At 47.1% G+C, this 20,064-nt stretch overlaps 2 protein-coding genes across 2 annotated transcripts; one reads left to right on the top strand and one right to left on the bottom strand.

The window, feature by feature from the left end:
* The first annotated feature begins 2 nt into the window (after window positions 1–2).
* IFT20 (intraflagellar transport 20) lies at window positions 3–6,992 on the top strand. The gene is made up of 5 exons (XM_012449392.2): window positions 3–174; window positions 3,686–3,814; window positions 5,165–5,250; window positions 6,057–6,160; window positions 6,596–6,992. Exons 2-5 carry the CDS (start codon window positions 3,688–3,690, stop codon window positions 6,675–6,677), a joined length of 399 nt encoding a protein of 132 aa, XP_012304815.1. The 5' UTR covers window positions 3–174; window positions 3,686–3,687; the 3' UTR covers window positions 6,678–6,992.
* A 1,509-nt stretch (window positions 6,993–8,501) lies between these two features.
* TMEM97 (transmembrane protein 97) lies at window positions 8,502–16,655 on the bottom strand. The gene is made up of 3 exons (XM_012449391.3): window positions 16,445–16,655; window positions 9,790–9,934; window positions 8,502–8,922 (listed from the first exon to the last, which is right to left on the bottom strand). Exons 1-3 carry the CDS (start codon window positions 16,640–16,642, stop codon window positions 8,663–8,665), a joined length of 603 nt encoding a protein of 200 aa, XP_012304814.2. The 5' UTR covers window positions 16,643–16,655; the 3' UTR covers window positions 8,502–8,662.
* Between the last annotated feature and the right edge of the window lie 3,409 nt (window positions 16,656–20,064).

Below are 20,064 nucleotides of genomic sequence, written 5' to 3'. Positions count from 1 at the left end.
GGCGGCTGTAAGTGCTTCCCGGGTAAGGAAGGTAGTGACGTCGTGGGTAAACAGGTCCTGTAGCCGTCGCAGCGGCCCTGACAGGCTGGCTGGGTACCGGCTACCGCCGACCAGGGAGAAGTTGCCGTCTACATCAGCCTGGCTTGCAGTGCGCTGCCGCCGCGGGGCCGGCAGGTAGGCTGACCTCGGGTAGGGGGACGCGGGCGGATCAGGGGAGAGAGGAGCCTGACAGGCCCCCGTCCTGGAGAAAGGTAGTCCGGAGCGGAAAGAGACGGGGGAATTCCGCCTCACTCTCAATGGGTGCCTTCCCACCCACCTTAGGCCTGGAGTTTGATGCGTTGATGCTTGCAACGATCTTATGAGGAAACTGCGGCTCGGATAACTTCAGGGAGTTTACAGAGTAAAGAGTCGGCTCGCAGGGCCTCGCACGCATCTGGGAGAACCGGGGCGCAGAGAGTGTGCCACCGTATATACTCAGGGAGCTTAGTCCTAGCTCTTGGGCCAGGTATTGCTCAGATGCTCAGACACGCATGTGGTGGGAGTTGGTAGAGAATCTGCGAATTCTTTCCCTGCACCCCTTCTTCCATCTTACCCATCTCTTAAGCTAGCCCCTCCATCAGAGGGGCCAAGCCAGATTCATGGGAGTCAGGCCTGACTCGTTTTTCTCTTATCCTCAAACCCCCACATTCAGTCAGTCCCTACTGAGCCCCATCAACTCGACTTACAAAAACATCTCAACTCGGAACACTTGTCTTCAGCTGCCAGCCTTGGTTACTGTAATAGTCTCCTGTTTCCACGGTCATTCATTCCACAAACATTTACTGAGTGCCAGTTATGTGTGGGCACATGCTAGGTGCTAGGGTCACAGTGATGAATAAGGTAGGTAGGGCCTTGCCCTCTCGTTTCCTTCAATCCGTTCTCCAGGCTGAGCAAAAGCGATCTTTCTAAATCTGATTGTGTTGGTCTGCTGAGAACCCGCTGGCTGCCCATTACTGCCTCTTTTAGAGCCTTCCACGGAAGGCTCTTACCTCCCTATGTAGCCTCATCCTGTTCATTCTCTTGCTAAGTTTCAGTTCTTGGAATGCATCAAATTTCCTCTTACCTCAGGATCTTCACATATGTGTTTCCTTCTGCCTGCACTGCCTTGCTTCCCCTTTCACTTGACAAACTTTTGAACAGTCTTTAGGTCTCAGTTACATCATTTTTTCAGAAGGCCTCTGTTGGCCTCCAACACCGCCCCCCATGAACTGTGTCCTCCTGCTGCACTTCACATATCCCCACAGCACGGATTCAGTGGGCGTTTCTGAATAAATGCGTGCTCTCTCAGGGAAGGGAGTGGAAGTTGAAGCGGATGTTTGCTCCCTCATGTTACTTGAATCTTTCTGGAGCAGCTGGTCAGATTAATGACCTCGTAGCTGCAAAAGATTTTTTTTTTTTTTTTTTTTTTTTTTTGAGACAGGGTCTCTCTCACTCTGTTGCCCAGGCTGGAGTGCACTGGTGTGAACACAGCTCACTGCAGCCTCTACCTCCTGGGCTCAAGCGATCCTCCTAGCTCAGCCTCCCAAGTAGCTAGGACTACAGGCACATGCCACCAGGCCCGGCTATTTAAAAAAATTTTTGTAGAGTTGGTATTTTGCCACATTGCCCAGACTGGTTTCAAATTCCTATGCCCAAGTGATACTCCCATCTTAGCCTCTCAAAGTGCTGGGATTATAGGCATGAGCACCTCACTGGCAGAATTTTTTTTTTTTTTTTGAGACATAGTCTTGCTCTATCATCCAGGCTGGAGTGCAGTGGTGTGATCTTGGCTCACTGCAACCTCCACCTCCTGGGCTCAAGTGATTCTCCTGCCTCAGCCTCCTTAGTAGCTGGGATTACAGGTGCGTGCCACCACACCCAGCTAATTTTTGTATTTTTAGTAGAGACGGGGTTTCACCATGTTGGTTAGGCTGATCTTGAACTCCTGACCTCATGATCCGCCCGACTTGACCTCCCAAAGTGCTAGGATTACAGGCGTGAGACGACGAGCCCAGCCAGCCAGATCTTTTTTTAAAGCCCTATTATAAGGAAGCTACGGATGATTAAAATGCTTCAAAAGGAAGATGCTAGCTCACTTACATCAGTGGATTCCCTTGAGGCCAAAGACTAGAGTCGTATACAGACAGCCCATAGATGTGTTTTAGTTGGCCCACACAGTGTTGGTAGGTTTTCCCCCTTACTTTAAATTTTTGATATACATACCAACATTGAGACATCGGATTTCTGGTCCTCTTGAAAACCAGAAGTTCTGGAAACAGTGAGACTTAATTCTTTTCCAACAATTGCTCTTCCTGTGGCACCTGGACAGCCACCCCTAGAATCACCCCATTCAGAACAGGACTTCTCTAAGGAAGCAAGAAGGGAAACAGGTGAGGCTGGGGACACTGGGGGCAGAGGGGAGGGGCTGGTGCAGGTCCAGGTGATGGTAGCCTTTGGAGCACCTGGGTTTTAGAATTGGCATAGCAGCTAATTGCTAGATGTAACTAGCATTGCCTCCCTTTTTAAACAGGTCATATGCTGTCTATTTTTAATTTTGTGTATGCGTGGAATTTTTTGAGCCAGAATGAGGGTGACTTTTCAGTATTTCCTTTCCAGAATTGAGGCATCCTTTGGATCAGAAATGCAAGGTGGCTTGGAAAAGGAGAAGATATCTTTGTTAGTTCTCTGTTGCCTACAGACAGAAATCCAAACTCCTTAGCTTGGCATACAGGGTCTTCCTGCTCTGGATGCAGCCCACCTTTCCAGCTCCATCCTTTTTCCTTTCATTCTCAGGCAGAATCGGTCCTTTCAGTGACTTCAGGCCTTTGTCCATGCTGTTTTCTTTTTGGAATACCTATCCCTGGCCTCCTGACTGGATATGTTCTTGCTGATACTTCATTCCTTTTTGTGTTTTCCGCTAGAAAGAGAATGACCCAACTTTGATTCTCAATTCAGGCGAGTGTACAACATCCTGTAGCATAAATTTTGAGTAATATTCTTACTCCTTTGTATTTTTTAGCCATAATTTTTAATTCATGCAGATTTCTTTTATTTGCTTTATGTGTATATATTTGCGAAGCCTTCTCATGTGCTTCTGGGTACATAACCGGTGATATAAAGTCAGTACACTTATGGCTCACAACTTAGTTCAGCTGTCACTCCTTCATAAATGGCTCTGTCATGAAGAGCCTCCTCCAGCCCTTTACTGATATTTCTAAACAAGCATTTAACACAGCGTGACTTTTCAGTTTCCATGTCTGTCTTCCCCCAGCTAAACTATGTGTTCTTCCAGGGCGGGGACCACGTTGCATTCATCTTTGTACCCCCAGCATCTAGTAGTGTTGGCATGTAGTAGGCACTCAAGAAATGTGTGTGGAATGAACGATGCCTGTGACAAGCAAGCGGACTTTATTCTTTGCTGACCCTTGCTCCTATGACACACCTCCTCCTGACTGCCACTGTCACTCCTTCAGAGCAGAACTCCTCTAGGGAACCCGGATGGGAAACAGATGAGGCTCAGTGACGTGGTGGCAGAGGGAACAGGGAGCCTTTGGAACATCTGGGCTTTTGGCATTGGTGTCCAACGGTAGGAGTGGGGCTGGCTTGGCAGCAGGAATTTCTGTGGGTGTCTGGGGAGTGATTAGGGACTGGGCCGGTTTCTTTGCAGCTATGGCCAAGGACATCCTGGGTGAAGCAGGGCTGCACTTTGATGAACTGAACAAGCTGCGGGTGTTGGACCCAGAAGTTACCCAGCAGACCAAAGAGCTGAAGGAAGAGTGCAAAGACTTTGTGGACAGTGAGTATCATTTGGGGAGATACCGTGCCACTCGGCTTTGAGCCGGCATTCCAGCTGTACCCCGTGCTTATCCCTGACTGCAGCTCTTGGCCCTGCTACGATGGAGCTGCTGGCTCCCTGGAGGTTGAGCCTGCTGTCTCTCGAGTTTCCATGTGCCACCCTTCTCTACTTGACTCTTATGCTCTCATGTGGTCCCCAGCAGAGCACCAGTCAAACCAAACACTGGGATGGGGAGGGGAGGGTGCTTTTAGATATGCCATCTTTCATTTCTTGCTCTTAGAAACCTTAAATTTCATGGGAACACAACCATGGCTTGGGGTGGAAAACAGAATTATGTACTCATTTGATTTCTTTAGAGTCTTCTCAGTGGCAGGTTCTCTGTTATTTGGAGTTAAAAGTGGTAAATGAAGTTTCTAGAAGCAGTTCAACAGACTGATGTCATCTTTTGGCTAGAAATATTCAGAAGGCCTCTTGTCCCAGCAGCCAAGCAAACCCAATGCCAGTACAGAGCCAGATCTAGCTAGAGCAAGGGATTTCTGAACATTCTGGGGGCTTCCTAGATTGTGGAGAGAGCATGACTAGTGAAAGGTAGCTTGGGTGTTCTGTCACTAACCTTCTCTGATTGCTATGCCGTGCAAACACTTTTCTAGGCCTTAGTTTTCCCTCAGTAAATTGTGTTTGTCACATGCAGGACACTGGAAAAAATGAACGGGAGATTAGGCACTTAAATGCTGTGAGTTCTTTATTTACTGTGGTTACAAGTGGGAAGCCCCATCCCCACCATTAATTGAAATCTGGTGTCATACCTGTAGCTAGTCCAGAGGCAGTGCTTGTGTCCTGAGGCTGCCATTTTGTGAACACCGCTTCCTGTCACTCCTGGGGAAGCAGGGTTAGGGTCTCTCTGGAGGATGAGCCCAACAACAGCATAGAGCTTTCAAAGCCTGAGGTCACAGCAGCTGGCTCAGTGGGGACGCAAGGTCCGGGTATGCCCTGGTCCAGCTGGCCACTCTTCTCTAGGTTCAGACCAAGGGTGGAAGACATAGGCCAACAGGCACCAACATGTTTAAGTGACAGGGTCTCGCTATGTTGCCCAGGCTGGAACGCAGTGGCAGTTCACAGGCACGATCAAAGTGTACATCCTCAAACTCGTGGGTTCAAGTGATCCTCCCACCTCAGCCTCCTAAGTAGCTGGTACTACAGATGCTCACCACCATGCCTGGCTCAACACAGAACTATTTTGATAGAAATCAGAAGGGGCAGTCAGCTCTGTCCTCTCACTGCCTCAGCACTCTGCTGAGGGACAGTAATGATACTTAAGAAATATTTTATTTTTTGTTCTTTTCCTAAAAGAAATTGGCCAGTTTCAGAAAATAGTTGGTGGTTTAATTGAGCTTGTTGATCAACTTGCAAAAGAAGCAGAAAATGAAAAGATGAAGGTAAGATCAGCATGTCTTCTGCCTACATCTTGGCCTGGGACCCTAGTTCACTAGCCTCTCATCCTTCTTCCCTCTTCATTTGTTTAGAGGGGTGGCTGGGTTATTTAATTAAGCTTTTAATAACTTCTGGTCCATTTAGCCTACTGAACTTATGATTTCCTTTTTTAAGACAGTGTCTCACTCTGTCACTAGGCTGGAGTGCAGTGGCGCAATCTTGGCTCACTGCAACCTCCGCCTCTTGGGTTCAAGCAATTCTCCCACCTCAGCCTCCCGAGTAGCTGGGACTACAGGTGTGCGCCACCACACCCAGCTAATTTTTTTGTATTTTTAGTAGAGATGGAGTTTCACTATGTTGGCCAGGCTGGTCTTGCTCCTCACCTCAAGTGATCTGCCCACCTTGGCCTCCCAAAGTGCTGGGATGACAGGCGTGAGCCACCACACCTGGCCGCCTTTAATTTTCATATCAGCACTGATGTAGATGGTTTTATCCTCATTTTATAAATGAAGAGATGAAGGCTTACAGTATGATTGGTGAAAGGCACAAGGCTGAATGGCACCACTGAATATGCCATTGTGCCTGGCTCTAGGAGTACTCCTAGACCCGCCTCAAAACTGCTGTCAAGTTCTTGAGGCACTTTGTGATCAGTAGGTTAATCCTTCCGATTTAGCCCAAAAGCTTTGGGGGCTCTGCTTTCTTTTCCTCTCTGGAGACTGACATAGCTCCCAGATGACCCCTCCCCACTTTGAGGACTTCATGCTGTAGACCGGTTTTAATGAAGCCATGGCCTTCTCTGGCAATACTGTAGGCCATCGGTGCTCGGAACTTGCTCAAATCTATAGCAAAGCAGAGAGAAGCTCAGCAGCAGCAACTTCAAGCACTAATAGCAGAAAAGAAAATGCAGCTAGAAAGGTAAGAAGTCGTGATGTAAAGCAAGTTCTTTACACAGCTGAATTTCTACTCTTCCTTCTGGAATGATCACTTCTTGTCCTTATTCTTCATCGTTTTCCCAGGAATAGCATCTCACTTGTCATCCTGACTTGAAGATTTTTAAAAATAAAATTACATTTGATGGGAAGGAAATAATAGAAAACTTGTTAATATCAAACCACCTCTAGTAGTTTGAGCATGAAAGGGTCCACGAAGTTGGCTGGCTCTCTGAAAGAAGACTTTCCTAGGGCTGGAGATTTCTCATGGGTGGCTCTGGGTAGGGCTTTGCCTCTATCTTTCTTCACTGTGAACTCACACCATTTCTTGAAATCATTTAAACCTCTACTTCTCTAGAAAAATTAAGTCTGTGGTTTACTTCATCCTTTTTTCAGGGCCTCTAACAATTTTGTTTTTCAGGTATCGGGTTGAATATGAAGCTTTGTGTAAAGTAGAAGCAGAACAAAATGAATTTATTGACCAATTTATTTTTCAGAAATGAACTGAAAATTTCACTTTTATAGCAGGAAGGCAAAACAAAAAAAGCTCCTCAAAACCAAAAAAACCTCTGTACCATTCCAGCGGCTTGACCAGTGACCTATGTCACAAGAGGTGGTGTGTAAGGAAGGCAGCCCCCTAAGTCTGGGGGAGCCTGTTTTTAAACATCATCAGCACACAGCTGCTGCTGGTGGCCATGCAGTGCACGTTCTCACCTCTTATGCTCTTAGTTGGAACTAAGCAGTTTGTAAACTTTGGTCCTTTTTTTGTAAATTTACAAAGCTTTGGAAGGAGAAGCAATAAATTTTTTTCAAATGGCTTGATGTACCTTTTTTCCTGTTGCCTTTGAAATATGTTTAGCCCATTGTGAGAGAACCCTGGATTCCATATCCCCGGTCCACAAAACCAACCAGGCAGTGTTCAGCAGCTACATTTATTTGGATCAGACATGCGAGTCAAGACAATACTACTAATCAGACCAATATGGCTAGTGAGCAAAGTGGGCGAAAATTGAGGGAACTGACTGGGACCTACTGTCTTACATCATTTTAAGGTTGGACTTGAGCACAGACTTAGAGAAAGCTGATGGAATGCCAAGCACCAACGTGAAGAGACCCTATATGCACACAGTGCCTATGTTATGCCGGGCTGTGGCCACCTTCCCTTCTGAGAACAAGATGGGAATGACTGAACTATATTAGAAGGATGAAGTTATCCACTAGGGAGCACACTTCCAGATCAGGCTTGAGATGCTAGACTTCAGATAAAGGTACTTGTGTCAGGTGGCCTCTAGAAACGTAGAAGACTAAGATTTAGAAATAAAGTAACTTAAAGACGTCTGGGTACAGTGGCTCACGCCTGTAATCTCAACACTTTGGGAGGCCGAGGTGGGTGGATCATGAGGTCAAGAGATCGAGACCATCCTGGCCAACATGGTAAAACCCCATCTCTACTAAAAATACAAAAATTAGCGGGGCGTGGTGGCGTGCGCCTCTAGTCCCCAGCTACTCGGGAGGCTGAGGCAGGAGAATCACTTGAACCCAGGAGGCAGAGGTTGCAGTGAGCCGATATCATACCACAGATGCCCAGAGCAAGACTGTCTCAAAAACAAAACAAAAAACCCTCCTAGGATGATCTGTTTACAACAAACAAAAACATTTTCCAATCTAACTCATTTCTGACTGAAAGTCATTGTAGGGCTAAACCTTAAGAAAACTAAACTTCCTTTGCATAGTATTTTCTCTTTTTTCCTTGGGTTAGAGGTGGGGACAAGAAAACATGACAGAGTTTTGAATTAATATCAGAGACAAAATTTCACATTTTAAAATGGCCCCAAACGTTGCACTGTTCATGTTGCTGATAGGTGATATACTCTAGGGAATCGGGAGTGGAAGGTTTAGTCATAAGCAGCACATATCCTGTGGGTCCGGTGACTCATGAAAATGTCAAGCAGGCCATGTTCTTTAGCAGTTTCTGGTCTGGTCCTGCTTTAATAATCTTGAAGCGGAACTTAGGTATATAGTCAGGTATTTAGTACCACTTCCCTATAACCCAGCCCACATCCCTTTCCCCACTCTAAGCCAATCAGTCTGTTCATCCCAGTTCCTTCAGAAGGTGAAAGTTTGGGCTGGGCCCAGTGGCTTACATTTATAATCTCAGCACTTAAGGGGACTGAGGTGGTCACATCTGTAATCCTAGCACTTAGGGAGACTGAGGTGGTCACATCTGTAATCCCAGCACTTAGGGAGACTGAGGTGGGTGGATCACTTGAGCCTAGATGTTCAAGACCAACCTGGGCAACATGGCAAAATTCTGTCTCCACAAAAAAAAAAAATAGGGTTTGACATGGTTCCTGATACCATCTTGCTCTTGTGTGTTGTTGCCAGTGTTTCAAATGCTGCTGAAGACGTGGATTCTGAGCAGTGTTCCTTGTATCCAACAAGAAACTGCCCTGTAGGCATCTCTACCCTGGGCCAGTGGTTGTTTCCGTCATTTTTTTTTTCTTTTCTCCTCATACTTGTAGTAGGGACTCCGGAGCATGAAAATTAAAAGAACAAATGGGATGAGTAAGTAGGGGGCATAGACAGATACAAGGGTTAACCGTTCATGCAAAGTCTCGGGTCCTTGTCCTTTAAAACCACTGGCTTTGGAGAAATCCTCAAACACAAATGTGGAGAGTATTGGAATTAAAGTTGTCATGGTGTGAACTGAGTAGATGATTGCAGGGGTTCGAATCCACTTGCAGCTTCCTGAGGTAGTCGGGAAAGAAAAATGATTAGGTCTGTTCATGACTCCAAGGCATCCATGACCTTCCCACTGTCTCTGCCTGCTCTCTTCTACTCCCTTCTCCAAGTGGGAACTTGTAACTGGAAAACTGGATGTGCCACACTGCCCAACATGCAGACTTACGTGACAGCTCACTGACGGCTCGCCAAAGAACCAAGAATGGGGCCAGAACATAACTCAGAAAAACTCTAGGGCAATAAAAGTGCCGTTACCTGTGAAACCTGTGTGGTATAAAATGCAAGGGGAGGGAAATCCCTGCCCCATGGCATCTGTTCAGTAATTATATAGGTGAGAGGATCAGGAAGCAGATTCAGTGACCCCAGAGGATGCCAGTGGGAAATGAGCATTTTCAGCTGTTCTAGCTTCATTATCAAGTACACGTGTATGGTCACCTTCTTTAAAACGTATTATGAGAACACTGTAAGAATAATTTTAAAATGAGAAGCACGTTAGGGATTAGCCTGATGCTATAGCTTATAAGTCACTGTGATACTATTCAATGCAGAGAAATAAGCCAACAAAAAGGGAAATTAATTCTGTTGGGAACAAAACAAAAGGGAACAAGCTCATTGTTTAAGTGGCCTCAGGTTTCATGTGTATGCGAGAGATTTCTAGACAAGTGACCATGCAGCCCCGCTGACCACAGACATGAGCCTGAGCCACAGCCACACTAACGTCCCTTTACAAGATCTACCCTTTATTTCCCCAGATCCTATGGCATCCTCCCACAAACTATGGGGGCCATCCCTTCCCCTTTGGAGATACTTTCCCAAAAGATTTCTGGGACCTGATTCCTGAATAAAAATTGCATTTTCCCACCATTTACCAACCTTTGAGAAAGGCATATGTTGCAATGGGAAAGAAAGGCAGTTGAAACACAAGCTCACAGAAGAGAAAGGACTTAAACCACACTGGGGTCTCCTGCAGCAGCGGGTCTTTGAACTCCTTAGCATACCACTTCATCAGGTTTCTAAACTGAAAAAGAAAACGATCATGATGAATTACAGCCACCTGGCCTCAACAAGCTTGGCTCCAAATCATCTGAAATACATTGGAGGAGCCTGTCATTAATCAGCCCTGCTCCCACCCTGGCAGCAGATGGCATGTCCAGCTGGCTTTTGTGACACAGCCTAGATGGTCATTCAATAAAAACTTACTATCCTTAACTCAAATGTTCCCTTCTCTGTGAAGTTTTCTCAACTCTTCAGCCCCTTCTTTCTGCTATCCAGCATTTGTTCATAATTTCAAGGTAACACATATCCAGGTGTGTTGGCCACTGTCAGGAGCAATAATAAATACCTGGCACTTAGTAGGCACTCAGGATGTTCGCTGAATGAACAAATGTGACATTTCTGCCAACAATATTATTATTATTTTTAAAAAAGACAAACGTGAAAACCATCCTGACACTTTCCCTTTCGCAATGGCAACTACACACTAAACTCCAAAGGCCAGATTCCCTCAAATGCAGAAATGAATTTTTCTCTCTTTTTTTTTAGGGGTGGGGGTGGGAGTGAAAGGGGAAGTAAATCTAACCTCTGTGGAGATGTAATGTTGGACACCTTAACTCCAATATGGCATATGGCAAATAAGTTCCTTTTTTTTTTTTTGAGACAGTCGCTCTTTTGGCCAGGCTGGAGTGCAGTGGTACGATCTCAGCTCACCACAACCTCCACCTCCCAGGTTCAAGCAACTCTCCTGCCCAGCCTCCTGAGTAGCTGGGATTATAAGTGCATGCTACCACACCCAGCTAATTTTTGTGTTTTTAGTAAAGACAGGGTTTAACCATATTGGCCAGGCTGGTCTTGAACTCCTGACCTTGTGATCCCCCCCCCTTTGGCCTCCCAAAGTGCTGGGATTACAGGTGTGAGCCACCATGCCCAGCCAAAAAAGCCCCTATTATCATTCTTAGCTCCCCTAATTCTAATTTTTGGTTTGTTTTAGGAGACAGTAGGATTTTAAGGGAAGAACAAACTCTGCCCCAAACCATAAACTACCAAGAAGCTTCTTGGCTATGCAGGGCTTTAGCATCTTAGTTCTAGCTTGGGCCCCACCCTTGTAATTACTCTGTCAAATAAAAAGAATAAGAATCCATGCTAACCTGGCCACAGACAGAGAAGAGATGCAGAGTTTAAGGCTCCCCATTTTGGGCTTTTATAGGAGCCGAAAGCCTAGTGCTCTTGGCTTTACGTGGACTACTTAACGTCACATTTAACCTCCTAGATATGGCCTTGTCCTGACACACAGGCCTTCAAAGATAAATAAGTCTTGATACTATGATTAATAGAGGCAACTCCAGGGTAAGAATTTATATTACAATGGAAAATCCAAGGATATTTTTCCTGTTAATTTTTATCAAAAGATAAAGGCTCACTATTGTGAAATAGATGGCCCACTGTTGCAAGAGTGCTTTAAGCAAACATCCAGAAACAAACATCATGTTGGCATATTAATTTCAGAAAGGCTCTGGCTACATAACCAATTTATTGACCCAAGGATCTCCAAATTTTTTGTTTTGTTTTTGTTTTGTTTAGGATCTCCAATTTGTACTTAATTTAAATTCATAGCAATACCCTTTGCTTCCTTCTAAGCACTTTTCGTATAGTTTGAATGAGATTGAATTTGACAGGAAACACAAAGGCTAAGTCACTGTTCTCTTCCAGGGCTCTATTTCTTCATCTATAAAGTGAGCAACTTGGACTAGATTTTATTTAAGATCCTTTTTGGCTTTTTAGATTTTTAAATACTGGAGGAAACTACCTGCTTTAAAAGATTGTAAAATTATTATTTTTTTTGAGATAGTCTCTGTTGACCAGTCTGGTGGAGTGTGGTTCACTGCAGCCTCAACATCCCGGGCTCCAATGATTCTCCCACCTCAGCTTCCCCAGTAGCTGGGACTACAGGTATGCACTATTAAGCCCAGCTAATTTGTTGTAGAGACAGGGTTCTGCCACATTGCCCAGGCTGGTTTCAAACTCCTGGGTTCAAGCGAGCCTCTTGCTTCAGCCTCCCAAAGTGCTGGTATTACAGGTGTGAGCCACCGTACCCAGCATGGCTGCAAAATTTAAGTGGCATTCTGGGCCAGGCCCAGTCATGATGCCTATAATTCCAGCACTTTAGGAGGTCAAGGCAGGCAGATCACCCCAGGTCAGGAGTTCCACACCAGCCTGGCCAAAATGGCAAAACCGTGTCTCTACTAAAAATACAAAAATTAGCTGGGAGTGGTGGCTCATGCCTGTAATCCCAGCTACTCGGGAGGCTGAGACAGGGGAACCGCTTGAACCCAGGAGGTGGAGGTTACAGGGAGCCAAGATTGTGCCACTGTACTCCAGCCTGGGTGACAGAGCAAGACTCCATCTTTTTTTTTTAAAAAAAGGGCATTCTGGCCATTTGAACTTGACTTTCTATTCAATTTGTATACAACCTCTCTGATCCACCTGTTTTGTAAATTGAGGCAGACTTGTACAGCACTTTAAGTTCTAAGGCCTACAAGATCAGCAAAATTTAAAAAACAATCTTATCAGCCAAATATCCTAATCAATTAGGACCCAACCATCTATTAATACATATTTGGAGATATTCAACTTTAAACCCATTAAACTCACAGCTCACAACTGGTCATTAAAAATTATTAGTTATGGCCTCTCCACTAAAGATAATGAAACTGTCTCCATTTATAACTGACTCACATTTGACTCAACTCACCCTTGTTATCCATTAAAAGATTCACCTGGCCTGCACACATGCACCTCTAAACCAGGGGTTCCTACTCACCAATCTTGTACTTCTGTAATTTAGAATGAGAACACAGACTGATTTCAGAACCAAATGCTCACTTGTTTTTCCTTATTATTACCAGATGCAATGTCATCCAGCTGCAAATGATACTACAAAATGCTCCCCATCCTCTCTTTCCAATGTTCTTATCCAAACTAAATTCTTACTGTTTCATAATGAGTTTTTCCAGGCCATGCACAGTGGCTCACAACTGTAATCCCAGCACTTTTGGAGGTCAAGGCAGGCAGACTGCTTGAGGTCAGGAGTTTGAGATCAGCCTGGCCAACATAGTGAAACGCCATCTCTAAAAAAAAATACAAAAATTAGCCGGGCATGGTGGCATGGGCCTGTAATCCCAGCTATTCGGGAGGCTGAGGCAAGAGAATCTCTTGAACCTGAGAGGTGGAGGTTGCAGTAAGCGGAGACTGGTCCGCTGCACTCCAGCCTGGGCAACAGAGCGAGACTATCTCAAAAAAAAAAAAAAGTAAATTGAAAAAATAAAGTAAGTTTTTCCAAGCAGTCATTTGGTTCAATCCAAGAAAAAAAATTTAATTTGCAAATTTCAGCCCAACCACTAGGGGATCTCCTACCGGCTTTTTAGCTCTAGGGAAAAATTCCTTAAATTTAGGAAGGAAAATGACAGATGTTACATTTTGGCATTTTTCAAAGAGAAACTGAGAATAACTCAGGGCTTTTATTATCATTTGCCCCATACAGAAGCAAAAAAATCAGCATTTCCTACACCAAAGCAACAAGAATGGAGGCATAGACCTTCCATGCCAGGATGCCCCCATGCTAATGCCTTCAAACATCATCACACACAGATACACACACACACAACCAGGATGCTCCTGTGCTAATGTCTTCTAACATCACACACACACACACACACACACACACACACACCATACCCTAGGATGCCCCTGTGCTGATGCCTAACATCTCACACAAAACACACACACTTGTGCGTGCGCACGCATGCACATTCTGGCCAGATACTGCCTGCACTGGCTCTTGGGCCTTTTGCAGTAAGTCAGCATTAAAAAAATAAAGCTGATGCTGGACATGATGGCTCATGCCTGTGAGCTCAGCACTTTGGGAGGCCAAGCCAGGAGGATGGCTTGAGCCAAGAAGACCAGCCTGGGTAACATAGTAAGACACCATGTCTATAAAAAATACAAAATGAGCCAGGTGTGGTGGTGTGCACCTATAGTCCTAGCTACTCAGGAGACAGGTGGGAGGATCTCTTGTGCTCAGGAATTCAAGGCTGTGGTAAGCCATGACTGCACCACAGCACTCCAAGTCTGGGTGACAAAGGACCCTGTTTCTAAGAAAAAGACTGAGAAAATTTCATCAAATGTAAGCATTTTAATGTTTAATTGGGGATCTTTATGATATGACACGGGGCACCTTTTAAATGTATTTTGTCATGGGTGAGCAAGATAAGCTTGTGGGAATGGTATATCCAGGAAGGATAAAGATACTAAGAAACCAACAGCTGTGAAGTCTGGAATGGTTACGTGGAGTAGTAGGCTAATTACCAAGTATTAAAAGGTCCCGGCCGGGTGCAGTGGCTCACACCTGTAATCCCAGCACCTTGGGAAGTCAAGGTGAGTGGATCACAAGGTCAGGACTTCGAGACCAGCCTGGCCAACATGGTGAAACCCCATCTTTACTAAAAATACAAAAACTAGCTGGGCGTGGTGGCTCAGACCTGTAATCCCAGCTACTTGAGAGGCTGAGGAACCCGGGAGGTGGAGGTTGCAGTGAGCCGAGATCGAGCCACTGCACTCCAGCCTGGGTGACAGAGTGACGCTCCACCTCAAAACAAACAGGTCCCGTAACACCAGATAAACAGGCAGCCTGCCTGAGTATTGCTGGCCACACAGGTTTCGAAAACCACAGATAGGGCAACACAGTAGTAGATTTTCCTTTCTTCAGGGCAACTAATGGTTACTGCAGAGCTGTCATGACCTCTTTGGTCTTTGGGAAGAGTCTGTACTATCTGGCCCTGTAGTAGGCTGAACAATGGCCACCAAAGATAACCACATCCTAATCCCTGGAACCTGTGACTGTCACTTTAATTGGCAAAAGGGACTTTGCAGATGTAATTAAAGATCTTGAGATGGGGAGATTTTCTGGGTTATCTGGTGGGCACTGAATGTATGACAAAGAGTCCTTATAAAAGTGAAGCAGAGGGAACTCTGACTACAGAAAGGGTGGCAATGTGATGACCTAAAGCAGAGACTGAAGTGATGTGACTACAACTCAAGGAACATCGGCAGCCACCAGAAAACGGAGGAGGCAAGGGCCAGATTCTTGCCTGGAGCCCTCGGAAGGAATGAGCCCTGCCGACACCTTGATTTTAGCACTGTAAGATTTCATTGTGAAAGTCTGGCCTCCAGAACTGTAAACAAATAAATCTGTGTCAAGTCACTACATTTGTGGTAACTACAGCAATAAAAGGAAACTAACTCACCCTGTATATGTTTGAGCTTATGATTTAACTCAACTCCCTCCACCAGTCGAGGGTACAGAGCCCTGACCTGCCTACCAACCAGTTCTTGGAAGAACCAAGTCCCCAGACTGCACCTTGGCACACACTACCTACACTTTTCCCATGGAAAAGGAGGCCAGAAGTCTTCCAGTTGTGTTTGGTTCTAGAAGCAAACAAAAAACAGTGATTTATGGGAGCAGTGGAACATTCTTGAGCTGTGGCTTTTAACCTTTTTGAGAGAGTCAGGCTCCTTGAAAAGTCGATGGAAGCTATATTCTCCTTCCAGGAAACAAAAGGCACACACATTTTGCACCCATTTTTGGGAGTTCATGACCCTCAGGTAAAGAATCCCTCCTCGGCAGAGAAAAAGCATTTAAGGAGAAACAGAGGAAAAATGAAATCTTCAGGTAGACAAGTCAGTCCTGTCTGCAGTTCTACAGATAAGTTGGAGAAACAGAACTGAGGACAGAAATTCCATGGAAGAAGGTCACAGGGTCCAGATGAGAGAAAAAAAACCCAACAAACCAAGAAACTAAAACTGTAGCTTTGAAGAAAAAACAAAGCATTAAAGCAGAGTTTGGGGTAAAGAATGCTCTCCAACAACCAGGAAATAGGGATTTTCACCTTTATTTCTACTCAGGTGATCACTGTTACTCGAACTCAGTATTGAAGGGCCAATCAGAAAAGCTGCCAATTTACTCCTGAGCTTTGGAAGTTGCTGGAACCTAATCTTAAAGCAGTGACGATGTGTGAACGTCCCAGCTGCACCAACCAAGGTGCTAAACCTTCAGACGGGTCTATTTCTACTTGGATTTTTTGGGATCAGATTGGGATTTTAAAGCCCTTCCAAAAATAACAGAACTTTCAAACAAACCTAACATGTGACTTTAGACACCAACTCATCCAGGCTAATTCCCTCAGACACTGACAACTGTCCAGAGGTGGAACCGCGGGAACCTTAAACCCAGGGAGTGGCTTTAAAGGAAGCAAAGCGTTCGCCCCTGCTGCTTGGGAGTAGGGTCTGGGATAGAAACAAAGCCCGAGGAAGACAACGAGCTGAAGATGGATAAGGAGCCGGGGGAGCATGGGCAGGACTCGAGGGAGGCGACAGAACTGGAACCAGGGTATGCCAGCGCGGAGGGGGTGAAGGCCCTGTGGAGGCAGCGCGTGGGAGAGCCTTGGCGGGCCGGGATAAGACAGGCGCCCCTCACCTCGACCGGGTAGAGCTCGCGCGGCAGCACCGCCTGCAGGTCCATGAACAGGGTGATGGGGATGTGGGTGAGGAAATAAAGGCCCAACAGCCATTCAACGCAGCGCCTGGGTGCCGGAGCCCCCATCTTCTGTCGGTTGGGCCTGGACCCTCCGTTGTTGAGAAGAGGGCCCAGCACCGCGCGCCTTCCTAGACTCATGCGCTAAGACCGCCGCCCCGCCCCCTCGAAGGCCACGCAGGCTGCTCCCATTGGCTGGCGAGAAGAGGAGGCTCGTGGACAGGAGGCGGCATTCCCCGCAGGGGGCACCCATTGGTCCGTATGAGTATGGCGCGTGGAGAAGGCGGCTCGAAAACCGTTTCCATTGGCGGCTGGGAGCGCCGCGTGGGCGGGGCTTAGCCACGTCGTTCGGCGCTCGGCTATCCTGTGCAGATCCCGGATTCACGGATACGTGCGTGGGCTCGGCATCTGAGTCGCAGCCGCGTGGTATCCTGGGTTCCGGGCGCTGCTGGCGGTGCTCCTTTTCCTCGTGCCTCCGTTTGCTTGTTCCGTTCGTGTATTAGAGACCAGCGACTGTCTTGGGCCGCGGTGCCCCCGTGCAGTGCGGGCGTCACGGAGAGAGGGTTACAGAGCGGGATTCGAGCGCCGCGGCGCACGTTCCCGGCCCAGCCGGGGTTGCGAGTCTGGGGAGGCAGCCAATCGCGGTGAACGAAGAAACGGAGGGAAAGGACTCGAGGGACGTAGGAGGCAGTAAAATGGACAGGACTCCTCACCGGCTGTAGAGCATGAGGGAGGGTCAAGGATTCGTTTACTTGTTAAGTAAGTGTACTTATGTTCAGCTCCACGCTAGGCGCAGGTCTGACTCGGAACAGGAGCCCCTCTTAAGAGGGGACACAGGGCAAGGGAGTGCGAGGAAGAAATGCGGTTTAGACCACGTGGACCTTGAGTGGGCTGCAGCGTTGGCTGGAGGAGGCAGTTGGGCGAGCCTGTCTGGAGACGTAGGCTTGTGAGGCATCAGCCTTTGCTGGCGAGCAGAGGGCCTGGGAGAGATCGGGTAATGGGAGGAGGGGACCGAGATAGGAGCGGACTAGCAGTAGGGCGATGTCACAGGGAGGGGCAGCCGTGTCAACACTGAGTGGTGCCCACCTGTGGCCCTGTGGGGAACGGTTGTGGGGTGGGGGCAGGAGCCGGGGGGCAAGTGGGGAAATGGAAGCAGGAAGTGTAGACAGCTGGTCGTGAAGGGGAGGAGACGTGGGGCTGTAGCTGGAGAGAGCCACTGGAGAGAGAGCCACTTGAGGGAGTGTTTCTTTTTCAGGTGAGAGAGACTTGAGCTAGTTTAGTTTGGACAGTGTGAGAAGTTGCTCCTACGCGAGAAGAGCAGGAAAAGCAGCTCAAAGCCCTTGGAGGAGGCGGATGGAATGGAAGGATTGGGGTGGGTTAGGTGGGTGCTCTGCGCTCCGCCCATCTTCCCCTTCCCTTGGGGCGTTGTGGGTTAGGATGAAGGAATTGTGGCAGTGTTGAAGGCCCAACCGAGGTGGGGGGCCCCTGACCTGGTGGCCCAAATCTCTTAGGCTGTATGCTTTGCATTTCTCTAGTGTAGGGTCTACCCGGAAGAAGGCCCCCTACAGAACTGGAGTTCAGAAAGATGAAAGATGGTTTTGAAGAGTTGAACAAGAGTGATTGAGGTGCTGGAGGTTGCATTTCAAGCTGGGGACGGGGAGAGTTGAGGCCAAAGGTTGTCAGACAGGGAGACCGAGGAGGAGTGAATGGTCCTGAGGCCTGCTGAAGAACACGTGCTAGCGTGACGAAAGTCACCGGGCTGAAAGGGTGGGAACTTATGATGAGGGCGTGCAAGGTCAGAAAGAGGTTCAGGAGTGTGCAGCTGAAATGGAGTGGAGGGGAAGGTCTTTGGAGATGAGGTCAAGGGAAGGCCACCCAGGGTGGTGGTGGCGAAAATGCCGCTGCGTACGGGGGAGTAACCAGACGGAAGTTGAGCATGAGAAGAGTGGAGGGGAAACTGCACATGGTCTCGGGAGCAGGGAGGCTGTCAATCCTGACCTTGAAGAGTAGGAGAAGGTGAATAGCCTGCACTGGAGAGGGCTGTGGGGAAGCTGAGTCCTCAGCCAAGTGCCAGTTGCTGAGGGAGGTGACAGTGGAGGGTTTTACTGGGGAGGAGGAGGAGCAGGATGGAAGGAGACACAGCAGGAGAGAAATGGAGGATTTGGGGTGGGAGCAGGGGATGAACATCATGGGTGGCTGAGCATTGTGAGGACACAGTTCTGGCATCCGCTGAGCCTCAGGTCAGCCTTGCCCAGGACCCCAGAGCTGGCACCCAGAGGGAGGCAGAGGTGTTCAGTGCTGTTCGTGCTGCCCAGAGCAGGGAGCTGGGCTCCATGGAGAAAATATTACCAGGGGCTCAGGAGGGTGGACTCAGAATTAGCTGTTGTTTTTTTTCCAGAAAAAAAGAAAAAAAGCCAATGCCTAGGAAAGTAGGTTACTTGAGGAGAGAGGCCATTTTGTTCATTTATTTGCCCAGGAAATAAATCTTTTTTTTTTTTTTTTTTTTTGAGACGGAGTTTCGCTCTTGTTACCCAGGCTGGAGTGCAATGGCGCTATCTCGGCTCACCGCAACCTCCGCCTCCTGGGTTCAGGCAATTCTCCTGCCTCAGCCTCCTGAATAGCTGGGATTACAGGCACGCGCCACTATGCCCAGCTAATTTTTTGTATTTTTAGTAGAGACGGGGTTTCACCATGTTGACCAGGATGGTCTCGATCTCTTGACCTCGTGATCCACCCGCCTCGGCCTCCCAAAGTGCTGGGATTACAGGCTTGAGCCACCGCGCCCGGCCTGGAAATAAATCTTTAAAGGCAATTTGATCTTTCTCAAGCTCCACTCTGTTCCTATTCCCCTCCTGTTAGTCACTTAGTTATCTTGGTTATCAGATTGACCATTGAGGTATCACAGTGCTTGTGTTCAAGTAACCCTTATGTTATTTAATAATGGGCCTGGTGTGGTGGCTGATACCTGTAATCACTCTGGGAGGCTGAGGCAGGAGGATCCCTTGAGACCAGGAGTTCAAGACCAGCCTGGGCAACATAGCGAGACCCCCCATCTCTTAAAAAAAAAAAAAATTAGCTGGGCACGGTGGTGTGCCTGTAGTCCCAGCTACTTAGGAGACTGATGGAAGGATCCCTTGAGCCCAGGAGTTTGAGGCAGCTGTGAGTCATGCATCACTTCATTGCACTCCAGCCTCAGCAACAGTGAGAGCTTCTCAAAGACCCTAAAGTGCAACAGTAGCGATGTGACAATTCCGATTTGCCAATGAGAAACCAGAAAGTTTCTTTATGTGAAAAGGTGAAGATTTTTGACTTAGGGAAAGACAAAATGCTGAGGTTGCCAAGATCTACAGTACAATAAGATATTTTGAGAGAGACCACATTCACACACCATTTATTACAGTATATTGTTATATTTTATTATTGTTAATTTCTTACTGTGCTTGATTTATAAATTAAACTGTATCATAGAGTATGTATATAGGAAAAAACAATATATATAGGGTTCAGTACTACCTAAGTTTAAGCCTCCACTGGGGATCTTGGAATATGTTCCCCACGGATAA

The sequence above is a fragment of the Aotus nancymaae genome, unplaced genomic scaffold (genome assembly GCF_030222135.1).
Source record: "Aotus nancymaae isolate 86718 unplaced genomic scaffold, 86718_ANA_hifiasm-v0.15.2.pri h1tg000072l, whole genome shotgun sequence".
NCBI lineage: Eukaryota > Metazoa > Chordata > Mammalia > Primates > Aotidae > Aotus > Aotus nancymaae.
This window is presented reverse-complemented; position numbering and strand designations above follow the sequence as displayed.